General features: G+C 41.6%; 1 protein-coding gene across 2 annotated transcripts in view; it reads right to left on the bottom strand.

The window, feature by feature from the left end:
* The window catches only part of SLC17A8 (solute carrier family 17 member 8), a 41,586-nt gene that overhangs the window by 10,280 nt on the left and 11,711 nt on the right, over window positions 1-19,595 (bottom strand). For both annotated transcript variants that reach the window (XM_053256514.1, XM_053256516.1), the window contains exons 2-7: window positions 19,191-19,443; window positions 16,591-16,709; window positions 13,070-13,184; window positions 9,646-9,733; window positions 2,326-2,412; window positions 1,712-1,848 (exon numbers count right to left, since the gene is read on the bottom strand). In XM_053256514.1, the coding sequence (XP_053112489.1) occupies window positions 1,712-1,848; window positions 2,326-2,412; window positions 9,646-9,733; window positions 13,070-13,184; window positions 16,591-16,709; window positions 19,191-19,443 (799 nt within the window). The remainder of the gene's footprint in view (window positions 1-1,711; window positions 1,849-2,325; window positions 2,413-9,645; window positions 9,734-13,069; window positions 13,185-16,590; window positions 16,710-19,190; window positions 19,444-19,595) is intronic.

The following is a 19,595-nucleotide window of genomic DNA, read 5'->3' as shown; positions in this document are numbered from 1 at the left end:
TATCTACTCTCATGGGGACTTGTGAGGACAAATGGCAGCCAGTGAGGATCACTCTTTTCCCCACAATGCCTCAGAACACTGGGATATTATAGAAGAAGAAAAATACCAGCTACCATCAAGAAGTTCAGGGTGGGGGTAATTAAGATCCACTACAACCATGGCTGCCCTGCAATATGCCCCCTACAAATCTATGTGGGGTACCCGAATAGGAGAGTCCACTGGAGGGAATTTTGCTGAGGGTCCTAAAGTGCAGAGGCTAGAAAGTCAAAAAAGGAGTGCCTCTTAACCCATTATATTTTTTAAAAAATCTTATTGTTTCCCAGATATTCTAATGGTTTTTGAGGTGTTTGCATGATCAGCGACATAGGTCAGATACTGACAATAAGGTAATACTTCCAAGCATTCTCAGTTTTGTTTCAGAATCCCCCTCAACCCAGAAAACAGTCTGTTCACACACACTTTTTCAGAACCGTGTGTGTGTGTGTGTGTGTGTGTGTGTGTGTGTGTGTTGTGGGAGCAGACATTGCTCATTCTAAAAGCACACTTAATTTAAAAATTATTTGCCAGCAAAATGTTTAAGAGTAGACAGCCCAAGGTCTTTGGGTATCGGAGGCAAGGTGCAAAGTGCTACTCTGCCCTATCCCTCCCTCTTTCTTTCTCTTCCTCCTCATTGGGCTATGCTTTCTCTTCTCTCCTGTCCTCTCCCCTCTTCCACACCAGGACATGTTTTCTCTCCTCCCTTCATTAGGAACAATAGATTTTTAGGGCTTAATCCTAGTCAGAACTCACAAGAACTGACCCCACTGCGATCTCTTTTCAGTGCCAGAGTTCAGGTGCGGAATATATGCATGCAATAATGCTAAAAAAGATAGAGCCTTTTCTTCACCAACGAATTAGTTACAAACAGCCCCAACATCTATGGAATTGGGGGAGGGAGTTCTAGGTCAGAAGCTGAGATTTATAGACTGGTTTGAGTTTTGGAACCTTTTGTACTTTTTCTTTCTCCACTGGAGTACATCTCCTCTCCTCTCTCTCCCCTCCCCTCCACCTACCAGCACCACTGCTCATGCAGCAGCCAGACCTTTGTTTCCACTCCCTCCCTCAGGAAGAAGAAGTGGGATAAAGGAAAGTGGTGGGTTCTCCTCTCTTCTAACAGCAGCACAGCAGTGTGTGAAGAGAAGTGGTGTGTGAAGAGAAGTGGTGTGTACCAGCAACACAGGTTTATTTATTTATTAAACTTCTATACCTCCCAAACTTTTGTCTCTTGAGAGGTTGAGAGGGACAGGGAAGCAGCATAGGGAAGGAGCACAGGGAGAGAGAGCAAGGAACAGGGAAGTAGGGTGGCACCCACCACTCTTTCACACACACACCCTTGAGGTGACCATTCATCTCATGAAAAGGTCATCTCTGAGGTTGGGTATACTATCATCATTGTAAATATGGCACTCATAAGTGGTATAAGTGCATTGCATTGGCATCCGTGAAGATATCCAGGCACAAATTTTTAGGAGTGGGCCATTAAGCTCATGCTAGAAACTCCTCAGATAACATAATCAATATTTCACTATCTGTTTCTTGCTGTCATGCAAATGATATGCAAAATATGCTTGTTATGGCAAACCTTCTGTGGCCCCTAATCTATTGAAAGGTTTCCACATGCATTAGTTGCCAAAAGACAACTGCCACAAAATAGTGATACAATTAAACTTACACTGGCATTAACTAGATTGGCTCCTCCTATACTTGTTTCTATGTAACTTCTTTCTTCACTGGTTACTGTTGGATGTGCAGCTGGGCTCTCATAGGCATGCAACAGCCAGAACATGTACCAAATAATTCCAAACATTCCTGTAGAGGTAGGATAAACAGGAGAACAGTGTCAAAATAAAATAAAATAAAATAAAATAATGAAAACCATTTCAGGCCTTATTATTCAACAAATAAGTTAAACCCCAAGCATATAGCAACATATTAAGCTGCCTTATACTGAATTAATTGGCCCATCTAGCTCAGTACTGCCTTTACTAGTGGAGGTGGCTTTCCAAGGTTGCAGACAGGGAAGTTTCCTCGCCCTACCCGGGGATGTCAGGACTGACCCAAATCTTCTGCTCTTCCACTGAGCTACAACCCTCCCACAGCACTTAGCTATGTTATTTCAACCATATTGAAATAATATGGCAACCATATTGAAACATTAGTGTCATCAAGCTAAAACAACAAAATGGTTTACTGCTCACAAAAGTTCTTGAGTATTATTATATCTAAGATAGTTCAGAACTCTATTATACTCATTTAACGGTGTTAATCTTGCAACTAGGAACTTACCATATATATAGAAGACTGATGACCATCCTATGTATTGTACTAAGACACCTGCTAGTGGCATGGCCACCACTGCTCCAGCATAAGAACCTGAAGAGTAAAAGCATGTGTATTTGGGTCAGCAATGTTAACAGAACATATCCAACTTATTACAGCATGTAAGACAATTAATAAATAATCATAACTACTAAAAAGAACTCAAGTGTGTATAAACCATGTGCTTGAGTATGTAATGCTGATTATGGAGAGTAGTTTATTACTTGTCTTGGTCCCTGGAGTACTGTGAGGGAAGAACTTCCATCTGTGGAATTCTTGACATCCTCACATATGGACAGAAGAACTACAATACTGTAAAATATAATAAAGCAGGCAAGCACAAGTTGAAGGAGTATTACTTGCTGATTTGGTGGGGAAAGGATGCCAGCAGTAAAAGATAAAAGAAAAATAAATGGTGTTTGGATCCTAATAAGAACTCTGCACTACAGACAAGGCATGAAATTCTAGTTTGGCATTTACCGGTGTTGCTAATGAATTATTCTGAGGGATGAGCAGACTCAGGTGTTCTTTTCCTCACTTGACACAAGTTCATACTTTGTTAATGAATATTTAACCTACGTATGAACCACTGTCAAGCATGCTGAGATCACCTCAGTCTGAGCTGCCCTTGGAATAATTTATTAGCAAATTCTTTTAACTTAGATTAAATGTGTGCAGTGGGACTAGAAGGTATTTCCCAATCACCCTTTCAAGCATTAACTAAATCTCAGTAAGTGGAATAGAGAAGGAAACAGATTTTAGCTTGCTGTTCTTAGACTGTATATTAGACTTTCACTTCGTATGCAAGCAGACTTGAACTTTTAAAAGAAATGAGAGAGGCAAACAAAACTCACGAATTAATGTGCTCCGGGTTTATTCTAAGCTCTCCCCACAAGAAGCCAGTAGAGCCTCCCATCCCCAATCCGTGAGCACCTCCCACACTTTTGGGGGAGGGCATAACCATGGGAAAGGAAAATGAGAATGAATAAAGAACTTAAGAGACAGAGTGGAAGAGGAAAGGAAGAGAGGACAGGAAAATAAGGGAAGGAAGGGAAAAGAAGGTGCTTTGCAAAGAACAGATGAGATTATCTTCCTTCCCTAAACCATAGTGAGGACTGAGACACCCTCCCCACATAAAGTCTAGTTACAAAGTGAGGGATGTGATTATAATTTATCCTTTGTAGAATTCATCCTGTGCAACAAAATGGTTGTCCTGCAAAATATGTTGAAAGTTCTGCATTGTAGGAATAACAGGTTTGAATACTGTCACAGAACAGAGGCTTATCAGAAAGTGACTGCTCAAAAACTGTTTAGCTGTTGCTGCCCTTAATCAACCTGTTGTAGGGGCAGTGCAACAAGGAGAGCAGATCTTGCTTCAACACAAAGAGACCTAACTTTAATCTTACATGGTAAACATTTGGGAATAAATCCACCAGCAATTGATGGATAATCTTTGAGAAGCCACACTTTTTACTGTAAGGGAAGAAAGTTCTGATGTAGGAGCTAGGAGAATGCAGGTGTTGTTGTTGTTTTTAAACTTCAAGGTAAATGTAGATTATCAGAGGAGCAAACACATCACCTGGAGCTTTTCTTCATGGGGCTTTTACAGGGCTTTTACACACTGAGGTTTGGGGTGCATTCATATAAGGGTGGGGTTTAGCCCAAATTCAGTATTGAGACAACAAGGTACTACCTATATAGCAAGCTGAATTATTCAGGTTTTATCTTTACGAATGGAGCTTAACTTGGAATATCTGCGTCCAAAAATAATCACACCTTCTAAAAGGTTTTCCTGGGATACTCCATCGTTCTGCAGAGTATGATTCTGATGTGTGGAGAGACCCCATGAATAAAGCAGATCCAGATGAAATGGAGGGCTTTGCCAAGTATCTGCTGACATGATAGCATTCTGGGTAGACTTGTTTCCTGTGCCCTGGAGTGGCACATGAACATGTACACCACTCTTAGCTCCTCAGAGGTAGAGCGGGATATAAGTGTAAAATAATAATAAAACAACAACAACAAAATTCTGGCATCCCAGACTCCTTGAGAAGGACTCGATGTCTGGATAAAACAAACCAGTCAAACAGGTGTTATTGACTGTGCAAACAAGAAATAATAATAACAACAACTTCTGTTCATTCATTTCTATTTTCCCCCTTTAATTTTAAAAATTCTTATTTCCTGAAAAGCCCAACTCATTTTTGAAAAAATTAATTTGCTGTGGGTTTTGCACAAGGCTGCCACATGTCTCTATAACCAGCTACAAGGTTTTTTTAAACATTGAGGTCAATGGAAAATTAGATAAAATACTTAAGCTGGAAAGGGCTGGCCATGGAGCTCTGAAACTAGGCACAGTTGTAGCACTGGATAATGGGACTCTGTATATTAAATTTGAAACCAATGCACCAATTGATTGATTTTTATTTTATTTTTTTAGACAGGGAGGGTGCTTCACTTTTTTGTTTTTTATTTTCCTGTTGATCTTGCGCAAGCCTGCCACCTGGTGGCCAACTGCAGTCTTGTACAAGATCTTACTGTTTTTAAAAAATATTAAAAATCAATCAATTGACTGATCAGCTTCAAATTTAGTACAGAGGCCCGCTATCCTGTGCTATAACTGTGCCTGGTTTCAGAGCTCCATGGCTAGCCCTTCCCAACTTGCAATTTTTTAAATATAATTTTCCATTGACCTCAAAGTGAAAAAAACCTTGTAGTCTAGAGACCCATGCCAACTTTATGCAAAACCCACGGCAATCTTTTTTTAAATGTCAAACTTTTATGAATTATTTTTTAATAGCAAAGGTTTGGAAGAATGTTGGGTCTCCACCACACATGCGCGCATACCTGTTCCTTCTCTACCTGTAAAATAGGAAGGAGGTGGAATGCCCACCTCCTCCGCAACTCCATTGGCTAAAAATGGATCAGAAGGATGGCAGGGAGAGCATGCAATATAAACAATCCCTGCTTGGAGAAAACTTCAGCCAAACTTCATAGGATTTAGCAATATGGATGGTCTCAGCTTAAGTCCTTATTATGCTTGAAAACGTTTATTTCCATTTATTTCTGCTTTGACTACTGTCGTGCCAAGTCATCTGATGTTAGACTACTTCCTCTCACACTAAAGCTGGAACTCTAAAAGTGTAACAAGAAGCTTCTGTCTAATTAACAATGTTCCCCAGAAATGCACGAACATATTCACAGCAAAATATATAAATAACTTTCATTGTGTTTGGAAGTCCTGAGCTCTTTGGCCAAACCCAGTCTGTAAAGCCAGACTCTCCGCTGGGCTTAGGCCTTAGTCTCAGGGTCTTTATGAGAGATACAAGCTTCTGAAAAACTTGTGCTGAACTGAAATTTCTAGAAGTCCAGTGATGATCACATCATCACTGGTCATGAATTCTACATTTGGGGGGGGGGTGAAGGAGGGGCAAATATAATGCAAACAGGAAGCCCCAAAGGACCCTGGAAATTGTAGTATGACACAGGAGAGCCCTGTGTCCTGCACTGTAGCTGCTGCTGTAGTGGAGAGAAGATAGAAGAGTCAGAGTAGGAGGGAGTAGGCATGTGCACGGACCGGTTCGGAGGCCATTCTAAAGGCCTCCAGACCGGTCCGGACACGGGGTGGTTTTGGTTCGGGTGGGGGGTTCCAAAAAGAATAGGGGGGGCTTTACTCACCCCTTCAAGAATTCTGAAGTATATATTCGAGTAAGCGGGCGGCATACCTCCCTGCCGCCCGCTTCACTCCCCCTCCTCCGGCGGCGCGCGTTTCTCCTCGTGTTTCTGGCTTCAATTACAATCGGGCGGCAGGGTAGCTCCCAGTCCCTGCCGCCCGGCTCTTCAATACCCCCGTGTCTCGGCTGGCGGCCGCCCCCTGCTTAGACCCAGGACCCCTGCCGCCCCTTTCCTTCCAATACACAGGCGGTCGGCAGGAGAGCTCTCCTGCCGACCCCGTCCCCTTCCCCGGCTCGGCTGCAAATGGCTTCTAGGAAGCCTTTTGCGCAGGCGCACAAAAGGCTTCCTAGAAGCCATTTGCAGCCGAGCCGGGGAAGGGGACGGGGTTGGCAGGAGAGCTCTCCTGCCGACCGCCTGTGTATTGGAAGGAAAGGGGCGGCAGGGGTCCTGGGTCTAAGCAGGGGGCGGCCGCCAGCCGAGACACGGGGGTATTGAAGAGCCGGGCGGCAGGGACTGGGAGCTACCCTGCCGCCCGATTGTAATTGAAGCCAGAAACACGAGGAGAAACGCGCGCCGCCGGAGGAGGGGGAGTGAAGCGGGCGGCAGGGAGGTATGCCGCCCGCTTACTCGAATATATACTTCAGAATTCTTGAAGGGGTGAGTAAAGCCCCCCACCCCACTCTTTTGGAACCCCCCACCCAGTGCCGGACCGCAGCTCCGCGGTTCCGTGCACACCCCTAGGAGGGAGACAAGAAGTCTACACAACGAGTTGAAGTGGAGTTGGCCTGTCCTGTCTCTTGAGCTGTCTGCTGAAAATCTTGAAGGGCTGATAAGGAAGAAGTTGGTTCAGGGGCTGCTGCCAGGGGCGTATCTAGGGTAGGGCAGGCAGGGCACATGCCCCGGATGCCACTTGAAGGGGGATGCCATTTTTTAAAATGAAAATTTTTTTTAAATGGCTGCCCAAAACAAAATGGACACCACACATGCTCAAATGGCCTCTGTAAGGCCCTAGGTCATGCCAGGCCTCACAGAGGCCATTTGAGCATGTGCTGTGGCCATTTTGTTTTTGGTGGCCATTTTTTAAAAAGTATTTTTTTAAATGGCCACTGCACATGCTCAAATGGTCCCTATGAGGCCCTAGGCCTTGCCAGGCCTCGCAGAGGCCATTTGAGCATGTGTGGCAGCCTCCAAAATGGCTACCACACTGATCTTTGCAGGCCCAAACAGGCCCAAAAATCAGCCTGGGACGGACTGCGGTGGTGAATTAAGAGGCTGGCGGGGGGAGGGGGAACCTTTGCAGACACCCCTCCCCACGGTCTTTAGGAAGCCCCCCCCAAGGGGCTACAGATAATTTAAAAAATATAATATAATATAAGTCACTGTACACATATTCAGTTTGGCACTATGTACAGAGAATCAGGGCTTGTGAATACTGAGCTGATGCTTATGAGCTAGGATTTTATTCATTTGCTCTTACTTTGCTTCTTGTGATAAGTGAGTTGAATGTGATGTCTTAATAATATGGCTATTAATGGTGAGTTTGTCTTTGAATCAGTGTGAAATCCTTAGTATTAAGGCCCACTGGGAGTTTCTTCCTCTCTTCCTCTCATTTTAACTGTCTTTCTGAAATACTAGAATATATTCCAAGCAGTGACACAGTTTACTCTGTATATCCTTTAAATATTTTCAGAGTATCTGGGAAAAGCCAAATTCTCAATTTATTTTTAAAACTTATGTAATAATGATGCTACGATGCATAGTAGAGAATTAGACAGGCACTTCTCTTTAGTTTTCCAAGTACACCTCCACATAGTATTTGGGTATTTCATGAGCCCCAGCATACTGAAATGTGTCGTTTTCCAGCATTTTTTTGGTCTGGCTGCATCCACTGCTAAATAGTTTTTGAAATATTAAAAGATTAACTAGCTTGACTTGTATTTTTCAGCTGATATTATGTTAAAGTTATCTGAAAGATGAGTGTCAGATGTTTGGACAGGGGGCGCAATTTCAGTGCTTGCTTTAGGCACTATTTTTCCTAGATACGCCTCTGGCTGCTGCTGCGGAGAACTGAAGATTCTGGAGTCAGTAGTAGATTTCTAAAGAAGCCTAGCTTTCACTAAGCAACTTTGTTGAGTTTGTTGCTGGCTAGGACAAGGGAAGTACAAGGCATGTGCTGTGTGGTGGTACACATATACATATTTAGTTATTATTTTTATGGTCAATCAGTTGTGTCCCTTGAATTTCATTCCTACCTTTAAAAAAAATCCTTTAGTAAAATCAATTGTTGTACAACTCATGCCTTGTTACCTCTTGCTTGGATTACTGTAACACATTCTAACTAGGGTTGCCTTTGAAAATGATTTGGAAGCTTCAACTAGTCCTGAATGCAGCGGCCCGCCTCCTCATGAATGGCCGTAGATTTGATAGTGTTACACCTCTTTTATGGTTAATGCACTGGTTTCATGTTCACTTCCAGGTCCAATTTAAAGTGCTGGTTCTTACCTACAAAATCTTATGGGCTTAGCACCTGTATATCTCCAGGATCACCTCTCTTGGCCAGTTGTATCCCATCCTGTGAGGTCTTCTCAGTTGGCCCTCTGTAGTGTCCTGGGCCCTGTGTAGTACATGGTGCCTGGGCCTGTAGAAGGGCCTTCTCTGTTGCCCTCCCTCTTCTTTGGAACACCATTCCCCCCCAGATTTGTTCAGTCACCTCCTTAGTGGCTTTTAAGGCCCTTCTCCAGATCTACCTTTTTCTCCAGGTTTTTGCCCTTTAATTTTTTTAAAAAATTATTGCTATTGTTATTGTTCACCACCTAGAGTCTTTGGAGGAGGCGGTATACAATAAAATTTTAATAAAGAAATATTGATATAAAGTTATGAAGACTGAAAGGAAACAATTATCATCCTAATTTTCTATTTCTTTCATTTTTTCCTCATCTATTTCTACAACTCTGTTCCTTTTTAGACCCCAATATTCCCAATTGAACAAAAAACTAGTTCCCACAACTCAAATTTTCCCCCACTGCACAAAATGTTTTTAGCTGCACATTAGAATAAATCCTGACAGGAATGAACTGGGCAGGATCCAAACTAATTTAGGCATTACTAAAGTCCAATTGAAATGGCTTAGGACTGGATTACCTAGGAGATCACCTTCTTTTGCATGATCCCCACTGCACATTAAGGTCATCGAAAGAGGTCTGTCTCTGGATGCTGCCAGCTTGTCTGATGGTGCCTCGGGAATGGGCTTTCTCCCTAGTCGCTTCTGGGCTACGGAATGCATTCCCTATAGACGTTCGCAGTTTAACATCTTTACCAGCCTTTAATAGAGCCCTTAAGACACATTTTTATTGCCAGGCCTTTAGTAATCTTCAATGTGTTTTAAATTGTTTTAAAAGTTTGTTGTGTTGTGTTGTGTTTATTTGTATGAACCGCGTAGAGCCTTTGGAGTCAGGTGTTATATAAATGAAATAAATAAAAATAAAATAAATGAATGGGACTTAATTGTCTCACTGATCTCAGTAACTTAGTCTGGATCCTGCCCTTTTGTTTTGCTTTAAATCTATAGTGAGTAGAACATTTTCTGTGAAATTTCACCACCAATAAACTTACCACAGAAAGACGTGGTTGCTAGCCTGCTTCTCTCCAATGGAGGAGCCCATTTGCTCCACATCCCGTGACATGCTGGGTAGGTCACCCCCTAGCAAACATTTTACACACATAACATTCCGTTTAAAATTCATTTCCTCATTTGTGTATACAGTTGTTATTCTCTTCAACTAACAACATTTTTGACCATTGTGGCTGCCATCCTATGCACACTTAATAGAGAACAATGTCATGATTTAACACAGAGGAACTTGATTCCAAGTAACCCATAGGATCAGGCTACACACTGCATTGGGGAAAACTTCCAGATAATAGAGGTTCAGGGGTGCAGGGAGTTCTATGCATACACATATTGCTGAGTAATACTTTGAATATTCACTCATGAAAATTACCCAGCCCACTTATAGAAAAAGGAGGGGGGCAAAGTAGGCTCAGCATACATTTCCCAATGCACCCTTGCAGGCCAAGAACTCTGGTTATCTGTGAATGTTGTGCACCATAGCCAGATTCCTACTTCAGTGCATGGGACTGATAGAGTAGGGCAAAGTGTAGGAAGGGAATGAAGGACCCCAATATCTGAAGGGCCATCTTTTTTTTGGTATGAATCCGCCTATTTTCTGAGTGGATAGTTACTAGGGACAGGGTCATCTCTGTTACATAGGAAACATAGAAAGCTGCCTTGTACTGAATCAATACTGTGTAGCTGAGTCTGTACAGACTCACAGTGGCTTCTCCAAGGTTACAAGCAGGAGACTCTCTCAGCCCTATCTTGGAGATGCTGCCAGGGAGGGGACTTGGAACCTTCTGCTCTTCCCAGAGCACCCCCATCCCCTAAAGGCAACATCTTACAGTGCTAACATACAGTCTCCCATTCAAATGCAAACCAGGGCAGACCCTGCTTAGCAAAGGGGGCAATTCATGCTTGCTACCACAAGACCAGCTCTTGTGGCTCCCCAACTGAGCAATGCCCTCCCAAAGCATATTTGCCTGGCATCCAGTTTAATATTTCCTAGGAGGCAATGACCACTGCTTTTGGTGGGATTTTACTGTGGTTGGTTTGTAATAATTCTATGTATTCTGCTGCTTTCAGTCAAAGTAATTATTTTGCCGGTTATCCTTGTAGTGGTTTTTTTTTTAATCTTTTATGAAAGCCACCTTGAATATCATTTGATAGAAAGATGGGATATAAATCTTTTAAATAAATAAAGAGCCAATACTGTGTGTAGGACAGCTGCGGGGAGAACAGACTAGGGGGTGAGAAGTGCATAGAGCAGTGATTTACCTACAGCCATGGGCTGTAGTAAGTTCCTGTGTCCTCTATGCAAGCCATTGACATTGCTCCTTGCATAAAAAATGAACTGAAATGAGATTTTTTCCTCCCCACATTTATGCAATGATGAGACGAAAGTCAAGGTGAGTTGTTCTAGCCAGTCTGTCTGTTGGATTCTTATTGATATCCTCAAAGATAAAATTGTGTTCACCTAATAAATGGGACTAAAAGGGAAACAGATAAGAGTTGTTAAGCCCACATAATTATGACTAGATAATGGCCAAGCTTGCCCAAGGCTGCAGATTAATTGGAAGCTATTCCCACAGCTGGGCCTAAACATGGTGGGGGTGGGGTGAGGGGGGTGGGAACACTTTACTAATGATCTCAGGGTTTCTGGGGGTGGGCAATCCAGATTGCAGGTCCACAACCATGAAGGGAGGTAGGGGTAGGGGAGGATGAAGCTATATTGTAGATCATGCTTCAGAATATTTATGCAAACTTGTTTCGCTGTCTCTGTATAACTTTATTGTTCAGATCTTTGAAGATCTTTTGAATTTTCTGGAGCCATTCATAAGCAGTGTTAGGACTTGGCATTAGCAAGATTATAGACAGTGAGTTGTTGGCCCAAAGCTCAAAGAGAAAGTGCTTGTGTAGAAAGATCTAGGAATTGCAGTTTGAGGATTCTAGTCCTAGGATTCCTTCATGTTGACAGTCGTTTCTTGTGCACAGGCAGGAAGAGCCAACAGATGTGCAGCCAACTGGCAGCAGGAGGGAGAAGCAGGCACCATAATAATCAGAGAAGTTGAGATCCTATGGATGGCAGGAACAAGTGTGGCTGATATGATTTACAGGGGCCAGAAAATACAAGAGTAAATAAGTTAGGTTGGTGATCTCTAGAGTGCATAGAAGAACTGACAATAGACTCTTGGACAGGGAACTATGTCCAAAAGACTTTTGTCGCATGTGTATAATATACATGGATGCCCTATTGCCAGGTTTAGCTTTAAATACAAATGAGACAGCCAGAAACAGAAAGATTTTAAACAAAAATATAACCAAGAGAATCTAAAAGGCAGTAATCTACTCTCCAGTTTTTTTCATAATACACAAAGGATCAGGCAGGGGAGGAAGGAGCCCATTTTAACATTTGGCAGGTGGGGGGGGGGCAGGGACAAGATGTTTGGTCACCATCCCCCAACACTCTTAATATATTTTCTCTTTAGCATAGATCTTTCGTACATAATTTTCCATATGCATGTACTGTATACTTATTCATGCCTAGGACTATGATATATTTATCATGATCACAAAAATCCTTGTATTTTTAGTACAAGAATGTATTTCACACTTAGCAGCTAAACAGGCAGTATTCATTTTGAGCTGCAATGTGCAAGGGATGTGCAAGGACCATATATGGTGACCATATGCAATGTGCAAGGGATGTGCAAGGACCATATATGGTTTGGTCCGAATTTGGACTGAACCACTGCTCCGCAGACCAGTTCAGTCAAATCAACCGGCTTGGCTGGACAAATCACCGAACCATCGTGAACTGGTTCAAAGTAGTTCGCAATCGAACCACTTGAACTGGCCCGGTTCACAATGGACTGGTTTGAATGTGAACCAGTTCTGCACACCTCTGAACTAGTTAAGCTGAAGTAACTGGATTTCAGCAGGTTTATTTAACTTTATTGAAGGCTGTTTCATACAACCATTTTTTTTAAAAAGTGGTGGGTATCACCATGAAATCAACCTTCCTTCAATATTTTGGCAGTTTAAAAAGGCCTTGAAATATTTCTCTCTTGTGGGTATAATGAATATCATCATGACCTAAAATAGTTTCTATGATTTTACCACATTGATATTAAGGGATTACAAGTCAGTTATATGCCAACTCTTCCACGTGAAAAACTATCAGGTGGATGAGTACTAAATCAACTAAAGTGCTTTCAGTTTCACTAAAATCCAAATCAAAATGACTGTAGGATAACCAGAGTTTTGAGGAATGTGAGGTATAGTTTTGACAAATGCATAAAAATTATTTGTGTTGGATTTATGTGCAAGTTTTCACTTTAATGTGTAATGAACAGTGATGTACACTGTTTGTATTCAAATAAACATTGAGCTAATTACGAGACAAATACATTCAATGCCTACCTCCACAAGCCCTTGTAAAATTCTTACAAACATTACACAGCCATAATGTACTCTGGCAGCTGCAGGAATGAACATATTTAGTGTGGAAGTTAGGAAAATAGCTGCTCCAAACACCCTGTAGAGAGAAAACAACATAAAAATGTCCATTGTTGAATAAAAGGATGTTTTATATATACTGAGCTGGAGATGGAACCAAAGCTTAACAATAGTGTAGATGCTTTTCATGCAGAATAGTCCAGGTTAAATCCCTAACATCTCCAGGTAGTAGAGTTGCCAACTGTCCATCATTCCGCGGGACATCCCTCATTTCAGGGATGAAATGTTGGTCCCTATAGGGACAGCATTTGTCCCTCATTTTGGTGGTGGGGTGAGCAGCTTCTGATTTTGAGAAGTTTTTGGTTGAAAAGTGGTATAACTTGAATATGTTCGAAATAATAACAATGCTGGCACTATTCAATAGCATATAATTCAATTACATATACATCAATGATACTCAGGCTCTTGATTACCACTACATACACCTGCCACCGCCCACCGCCAGCCCCCCCGCCACTTGTGTCCCTCATTCTGGCAATGAAATGTTGGCAACCCTACTAGGTAGGATTGGGGAAGATCCTAATCTGAAACCATAAATAAATGCTGCTAGGTAGCATAGGTAGTATAGATAATACTGAACTGGATAGACCAATGGTCTGATGGTGTAAACCAGCATCCTATGAATTGATCTATCTCCCTCAGTAGTGTCTGCACAGACTGGCAGCGGCTTCTCCAAGGTTGCAGGCAGGAGTCTCTCTCAGACCTATCTTTGAGATGCCAAGGAAGGAACTTGGAACCTAGATGCTCTTCCCAGAGCAGCTCCATCCGCTAAGGGGAATATCTTACAGTACTCACACTTTTGGGCTCCTTTTCGTATGCAACTTGCTTAGCTAAGGGGACAAGTCATGCTTGCTATCACAAGACCAGCTCTCTTCCACTTGCACTCTCTTCTTCTCCCTACTTAGCTGCACTGACTTCTGCTGTTTGTTCTAGGATAGAGTGAGTGAGTGAATGAGGCTACTTTAAACAATGGAGGCTTTTTTGAAATAATTAATTCAAGCCATAGGAACATAATATACTAGGACTATATTGTCTGAGACTTTGCTGTAAAGTTCCAGTCTGATGAACAGGGGAGTGGGAAATAGTAATCTACTTTCCCTTGCTGCCCCTTGGAGTAATCTCTATATCCATTGGACTATATATACAGCTGTCCAGGCTTTTAGAACAAGCTTTAGGATGGAGTGGCTTCAGTCTTGAGTGATAAACTGTTTGGTCCAAGCAAGAGTGCATACTCAGGCTCTCTTCAGTTAAGGCTTACCTAATCTGCTTTAAGTTATGCTGAGATAAGATAGCTCATAGATGGAAGACATCTGAGCATCTATGCTCTTCTAAGAATCAGTGGATGGAGAGCTTTCAACACAATAAAATTAATTTATTTGGTTATGATGTGTTGAATGGAGGCAGTAGATTACTAATGTTATGTATAGAATTACGTTTTATACTGTATTAACCATTTGCCTGGAATGGTGAATGCAAGCAAAATATTAGTCTCACAGTTATTTTGAATTGGACTTTGGCCATGCCTTCCTAGCACTGTATGGACACATGAAACATCCAATGTGTCCATACAGTAGAAAACGTGTGCAAGGTCTTTACACATAACAGTCTTCACATACTTTTCACATTAACTTCTACACTGAAATATCTTTCAGGTAAGAATCTAGTAGTGTGCAAAGTTGCTCTAAAAATAGTTCACTTCTTTTAATTTGTTATCATGTTTTCCCCCTCATAACCATCACAACTGATGGGAAGCTGCCAGCATGAAATCAGTCCCTAAATTAGGTATGCCTTTAACCATTGGCACTCTGCTCCTGAAAGACTTTTTTTTTGCATGTGCATTGTGATCTTCCATCCTTTTATTAACAACTAGCAGGCAACTGTAGCTAGAAGAAACTGTTCTTTTATAGTTTGTTAACCTTTTTGCAATTGCCGTCAGACCAAAAAAAAAAAAAAAAGGAAGGAAATTTCACTGCAAAACAAGGTCAATCTTAGTGCCTCGAGTTGTGCTTTGAGAACAGCTTGTTTGTAAGGTCCTAGTAACTACAAAAGGATACAGGTTCTGTGTCAACTGCAATTACTTAATACTCATTGGAGCAACACTACAACTTAAGGAGGCTATGCACATGAGCAGCCAAACCCAGGTTTGTGAAGTCCTGCCTGGGTTTGGCTGTTCATGTGAAGGGCTGGGATTGCCTTTGATCCTGGCACTGCCTTCCCTGCAAGCCTGGGAATTTACCCCAGGTTTGAGGTTGTGAGCACCCAACTCACAGGAGAATCCCTAAATGCACCATGCTGCATTTATGGATTCTGAGAGGCCAGGACTCATTTTCCTGGCTGGGACTCATTTTCCTCCAGCTCCAGGAGCAGCACAGATCATATGGGCTCATAAGTAGTGCATCCCACACATTGCCTGGAATCGTCTGGGGGAGAAGGCAGATCGATCATGCCTTCCTCTTGTGCCCTCCCCACCTGCAGTAAATGGTCATGTGCATGACCTTAATATCTCAGAGTAAGTTGAGTCTAGAGAATATGGAAATATAAAACAATGGTAACCGGAGAAAGTTGCAAATGTGGAAGAAGAAGAAAAAATCAAACCTCACACCAGAGAGGGTTGGTGAAAAGAAGTCTTAACTATGGTCAAGTCCACAGCTGTTTCCCTCATAGTAGATCCAGAAGCCCTTGGTATCTGCATGTCTGACTGCTCTGGGGATACTGAACCCGAATGGCATGGGTAATCCAATACTACCACTGCTAAAGTCAAAAGGTATTCCCATAATCATTATTTCACTTTTGCTAGATTCAGCACAAGTCTTCTTGCACTGAAACATCTACATGATGGCAGTGCCCCCCAATGGCTGACAGACCAACCATAAGTCCAGTTTCATGAGTGGAAACCTGAGCAGAATTCCAAGACAGCTCACTCCTGCAAATACCCAAACATAAGCATTGCTTCTCAGATCACTCTAATCCACTGATGATGATCTTGTCTCCTATTTTAAGAAGATTAATATGAGAATAAATTAGACCCTTTATCCATCGATAACCATATAGTTCTCCGCAGACCTTTCTAGAATGTTCTTCTCTAGTAAGATGATCAAATGAAATACTTTAGTTTAAGTAGGTTACACAGTCCAGCTTCTTATGCGGGGAATAGCATACCTTCACCTTTGGCACAATTACTTACTAAATAATATTATTAAATTAAATGGTAACTACAATTATGGAAATCACTACAGTCTGCTTACAAATATCTCTAAAAGATGTGATCTTATCACAATTCTACTACAAGAGCCACACAACAAGCATAAATCTCTAGAACTATTGTGATATTCTTGAAATACAACACCTGATTTTGATAAATATTGTGTTAGGTACTATAGCAAGGCATCCTAATTGCTTTATGATGGTGTATTATCTTATCTTACCTGTTAGCAGCAAGTTTATTTGCAATGAAGCCTCCTGGAATTTGTGTTACAATATAACCCCAGAAAAATGACCCATGAATAAGTCCTACTGTCTCAGGATCCCAGTTGAATTGTGCTTTCTACAAAGAAAAAACATTTACATGGTAAAGTGCGTAGTTGGCACCTTGATGTTTCCAAGATTCTGCTCTATAACTGTATATAGAGTATAGTATATACTTTCTATAATATAGGAGTTTGAAAATTCTGACCATTGTAAGCACTACAGTACCAAAGATTATGCAACTTTGACTTGCCGAAGTTATGAAAATTAACTTATCTGGTGGGATTCTAGAGCACTTTCAAATCATCTCTTTATCAGTTGCCTGAGATACAGCTAAAATTATATGAAATATTCTTGGTTACGAGTCACAATGTAATTTCCTTCTGGAGTTTATCAGCTAGAGACTATTGTTTGCAAATTAAAGTATAACACAAGTCCCATTGGATAGGTTTGCTTTTGACTGTTGAAGGGACATTGTCTGAAATACTCACTGGCCACAATCCTGGATAGCCATAGTGCAGACTGGAGGAAAAAAGCAGTGCTGGAGCTATTCAAAAGCTCCAGAATTGATCACCCAGCTCTTCAGGCATTCTGGTTTAAACTTGAAGCTTGTCAATGTGCATACTTTTCTCTTATCCGAGCCATGGTTGTTAAGACTCATGCTGCCTGGTTTTAGTATGCTTACAGAGCCAACCTGTGCATTTTTACTCAGAAATAAGTCCTACTACTGTATTCAATGGGATTTACTCTCAGGAAAGTGTACACAGGATTGTAGCTTCAGCTGTTGTCGGAATAAGGCTAGCTATAACAACTTGATTGTTACCACTGTGTTAGGTTATAATTTCACTAGAGTTTTCGAAAACACAGGCAGCAACAAATTTATAGTAAGGGAAATGACTATAGTTTAGCTTAGAGCACATGTTTTGAGTTTTAAAGCATCCAAGGTTCTATCTCCAGTTAAAAGGATCTCAGGGCTTTGAAAGAGCTCTCTTTGCCTAAGATACAGAAAAGTTGCTTCCAGACAGAGTAAACCTACTGGACTAGATGGACCAAGTTACTAAATTATTTATTAAAATATTTATAGCTTACACTTTCTGGCCTACCGACATAACCCTCAAACAAAGCTAACAAGCAACTTCAGTTTTAAACAAACAATACAAAAAAATAGCATAGCAAATATCACGGAGGAAAAAGCAGAGAACCCAATATCTAAGCTGAAAGCATAATGGAGCAGCATAGTTTTTACCCAGATCAGTGAAGGGGCCAACTGGGCCTTGTGGGGGACAGAGTTCTGTAGCCTGTGCACCACAATGGAGATGACCCTGTCACACGTATCCACCAACCATGCCTCTGCTGGTGGTAAGCTACAGAGCAGGGCTACTGCCAAAAACCCGAGAGCATGAGCAGGGTCATGTGGACAAAATGAACATTAAAATGATTTTGTATGCTCCTTTTGATGGTGTTTGTAACTTGAATTTTTTTTTAATGGATTGTCTTAATGTTGCATTTTACTTTTTATGGAAGCCACATGTAACCGTTGGAAACAGTACGGATAGGAAAAAACAAACAAAGTATCATAGTCACAAATTATTTATGATTTAGTTTTACTTTTAGATGAGCACTTTGAATTGGGCTTGGAAACCAATTAGAGAAACCAGTGAAGTTCATACAGCAATAGAGTTCTGCAATCTAAAATAGAGAAGACCTGGTCAAGATTCCCCTTGCCATGTTTTGCACCAGGAGCTTTTTCAGACAGTACTTTCAACTCTCAGTGTATCTGATGAGCGAAGCCACTTCAAATAGGAATCACGGCATTACAGAAGCAGCTCCTCTCCTCTTTGAGTTTTCTTGTGTGTATGTTGCACTGCTTGCTCCCAGGTTTTCCTTCTGGCCAGTGGCTTCCTAGAGCCAGCCAGCAAAATGTAGCTTGCTGACTTAAAACTGGTTTTTCCACTGTAGAAGGCAGCTTCCTATTTGCATCTCAAAAGCTTGATTGGCAGCTGCTCTCGTTTTATCCAGGAAAAAATCTCTGAAATACAGGAATTTTTTTTTACCCTGGAAATAAATTGGGCTAAGCTTAAATTCAGAATGAAATTCAGAAGGAGTTGTGTGTGAAGTGCTCCCAAAGATTTCGCATGGACTTCGGCAAGAATCTGGCTGATGTGCAAATGCACACACTCCCTTCCGGCAGAGATTTGAGGTGAAAGCACCGTGTGCAAAAGCTCCAGCTGATGTTTTTGTATACTTTTCCAAGGCAGTTCCAGCTGCAGCATGCTGGAATAATCTAGCCTGAATGTGACAATGACCATCTCTCTCTACTGTCTTCAGCAAAGGGCACGGTGGCCTATGATAAGCAATATTTTGCATATGAAAGGGCTGATGTCTATTGGGAGTAGCTGCAAAATGTTTCTACTATCAGCAGAAAAGGCACAATTTTCACACCTAGTCCATTTACCAACTTCTTTTGTAGTCTTGGTCAAATCAGTGTTATTTCTCTGTATCAAATAACGTGTCCCTACTTCACAGAAACGTATGACGTAGCAGGTTGATGTATACTTACCTCAATCTCTGGTTTTCCATTGACATATATTGTATTGTTGTTGACCATTTCCACTATGGCAACCCCAAGATTGCATCTAATTCCAAAAGAAATGCAAAAGCCTAGACCACTCATTATAGCAATGATGTAGCGTTTGGGTAGTCCACAGCAGTAGCAATCAAACAAGGGAGGTTTGTGAGCAGCTGCCTGTACAGGTCTACCTTCTTCATTAAGTTCAATGTTATCTTCTTCTAAGTTGGTTCCATCAATTTTTCTGATGTCATGTAAAATAGGAAAAGGAAAGAAATGCTCTTAGGAAAAGTTACTGATATGTATTTGAAAGTATACACACTGATTAGTTATTACAATTACATTCCCAGGACAGCTGCTTCCAGTGAATTGTAGGTGCAAAGCAGAGCAACCTGG

The sequence above is a fragment of the Hemicordylus capensis genome, chromosome 5, assembly GCF_027244095.1.
Source record: "Hemicordylus capensis ecotype Gifberg chromosome 5, rHemCap1.1.pri, whole genome shotgun sequence".
Classification (NCBI taxonomy): Eukaryota; Metazoa; Chordata; class Lepidosauria; order Squamata; family Cordylidae; genus Hemicordylus; species Hemicordylus capensis.
This window is presented reverse-complemented; position numbering and strand designations above follow the sequence as displayed.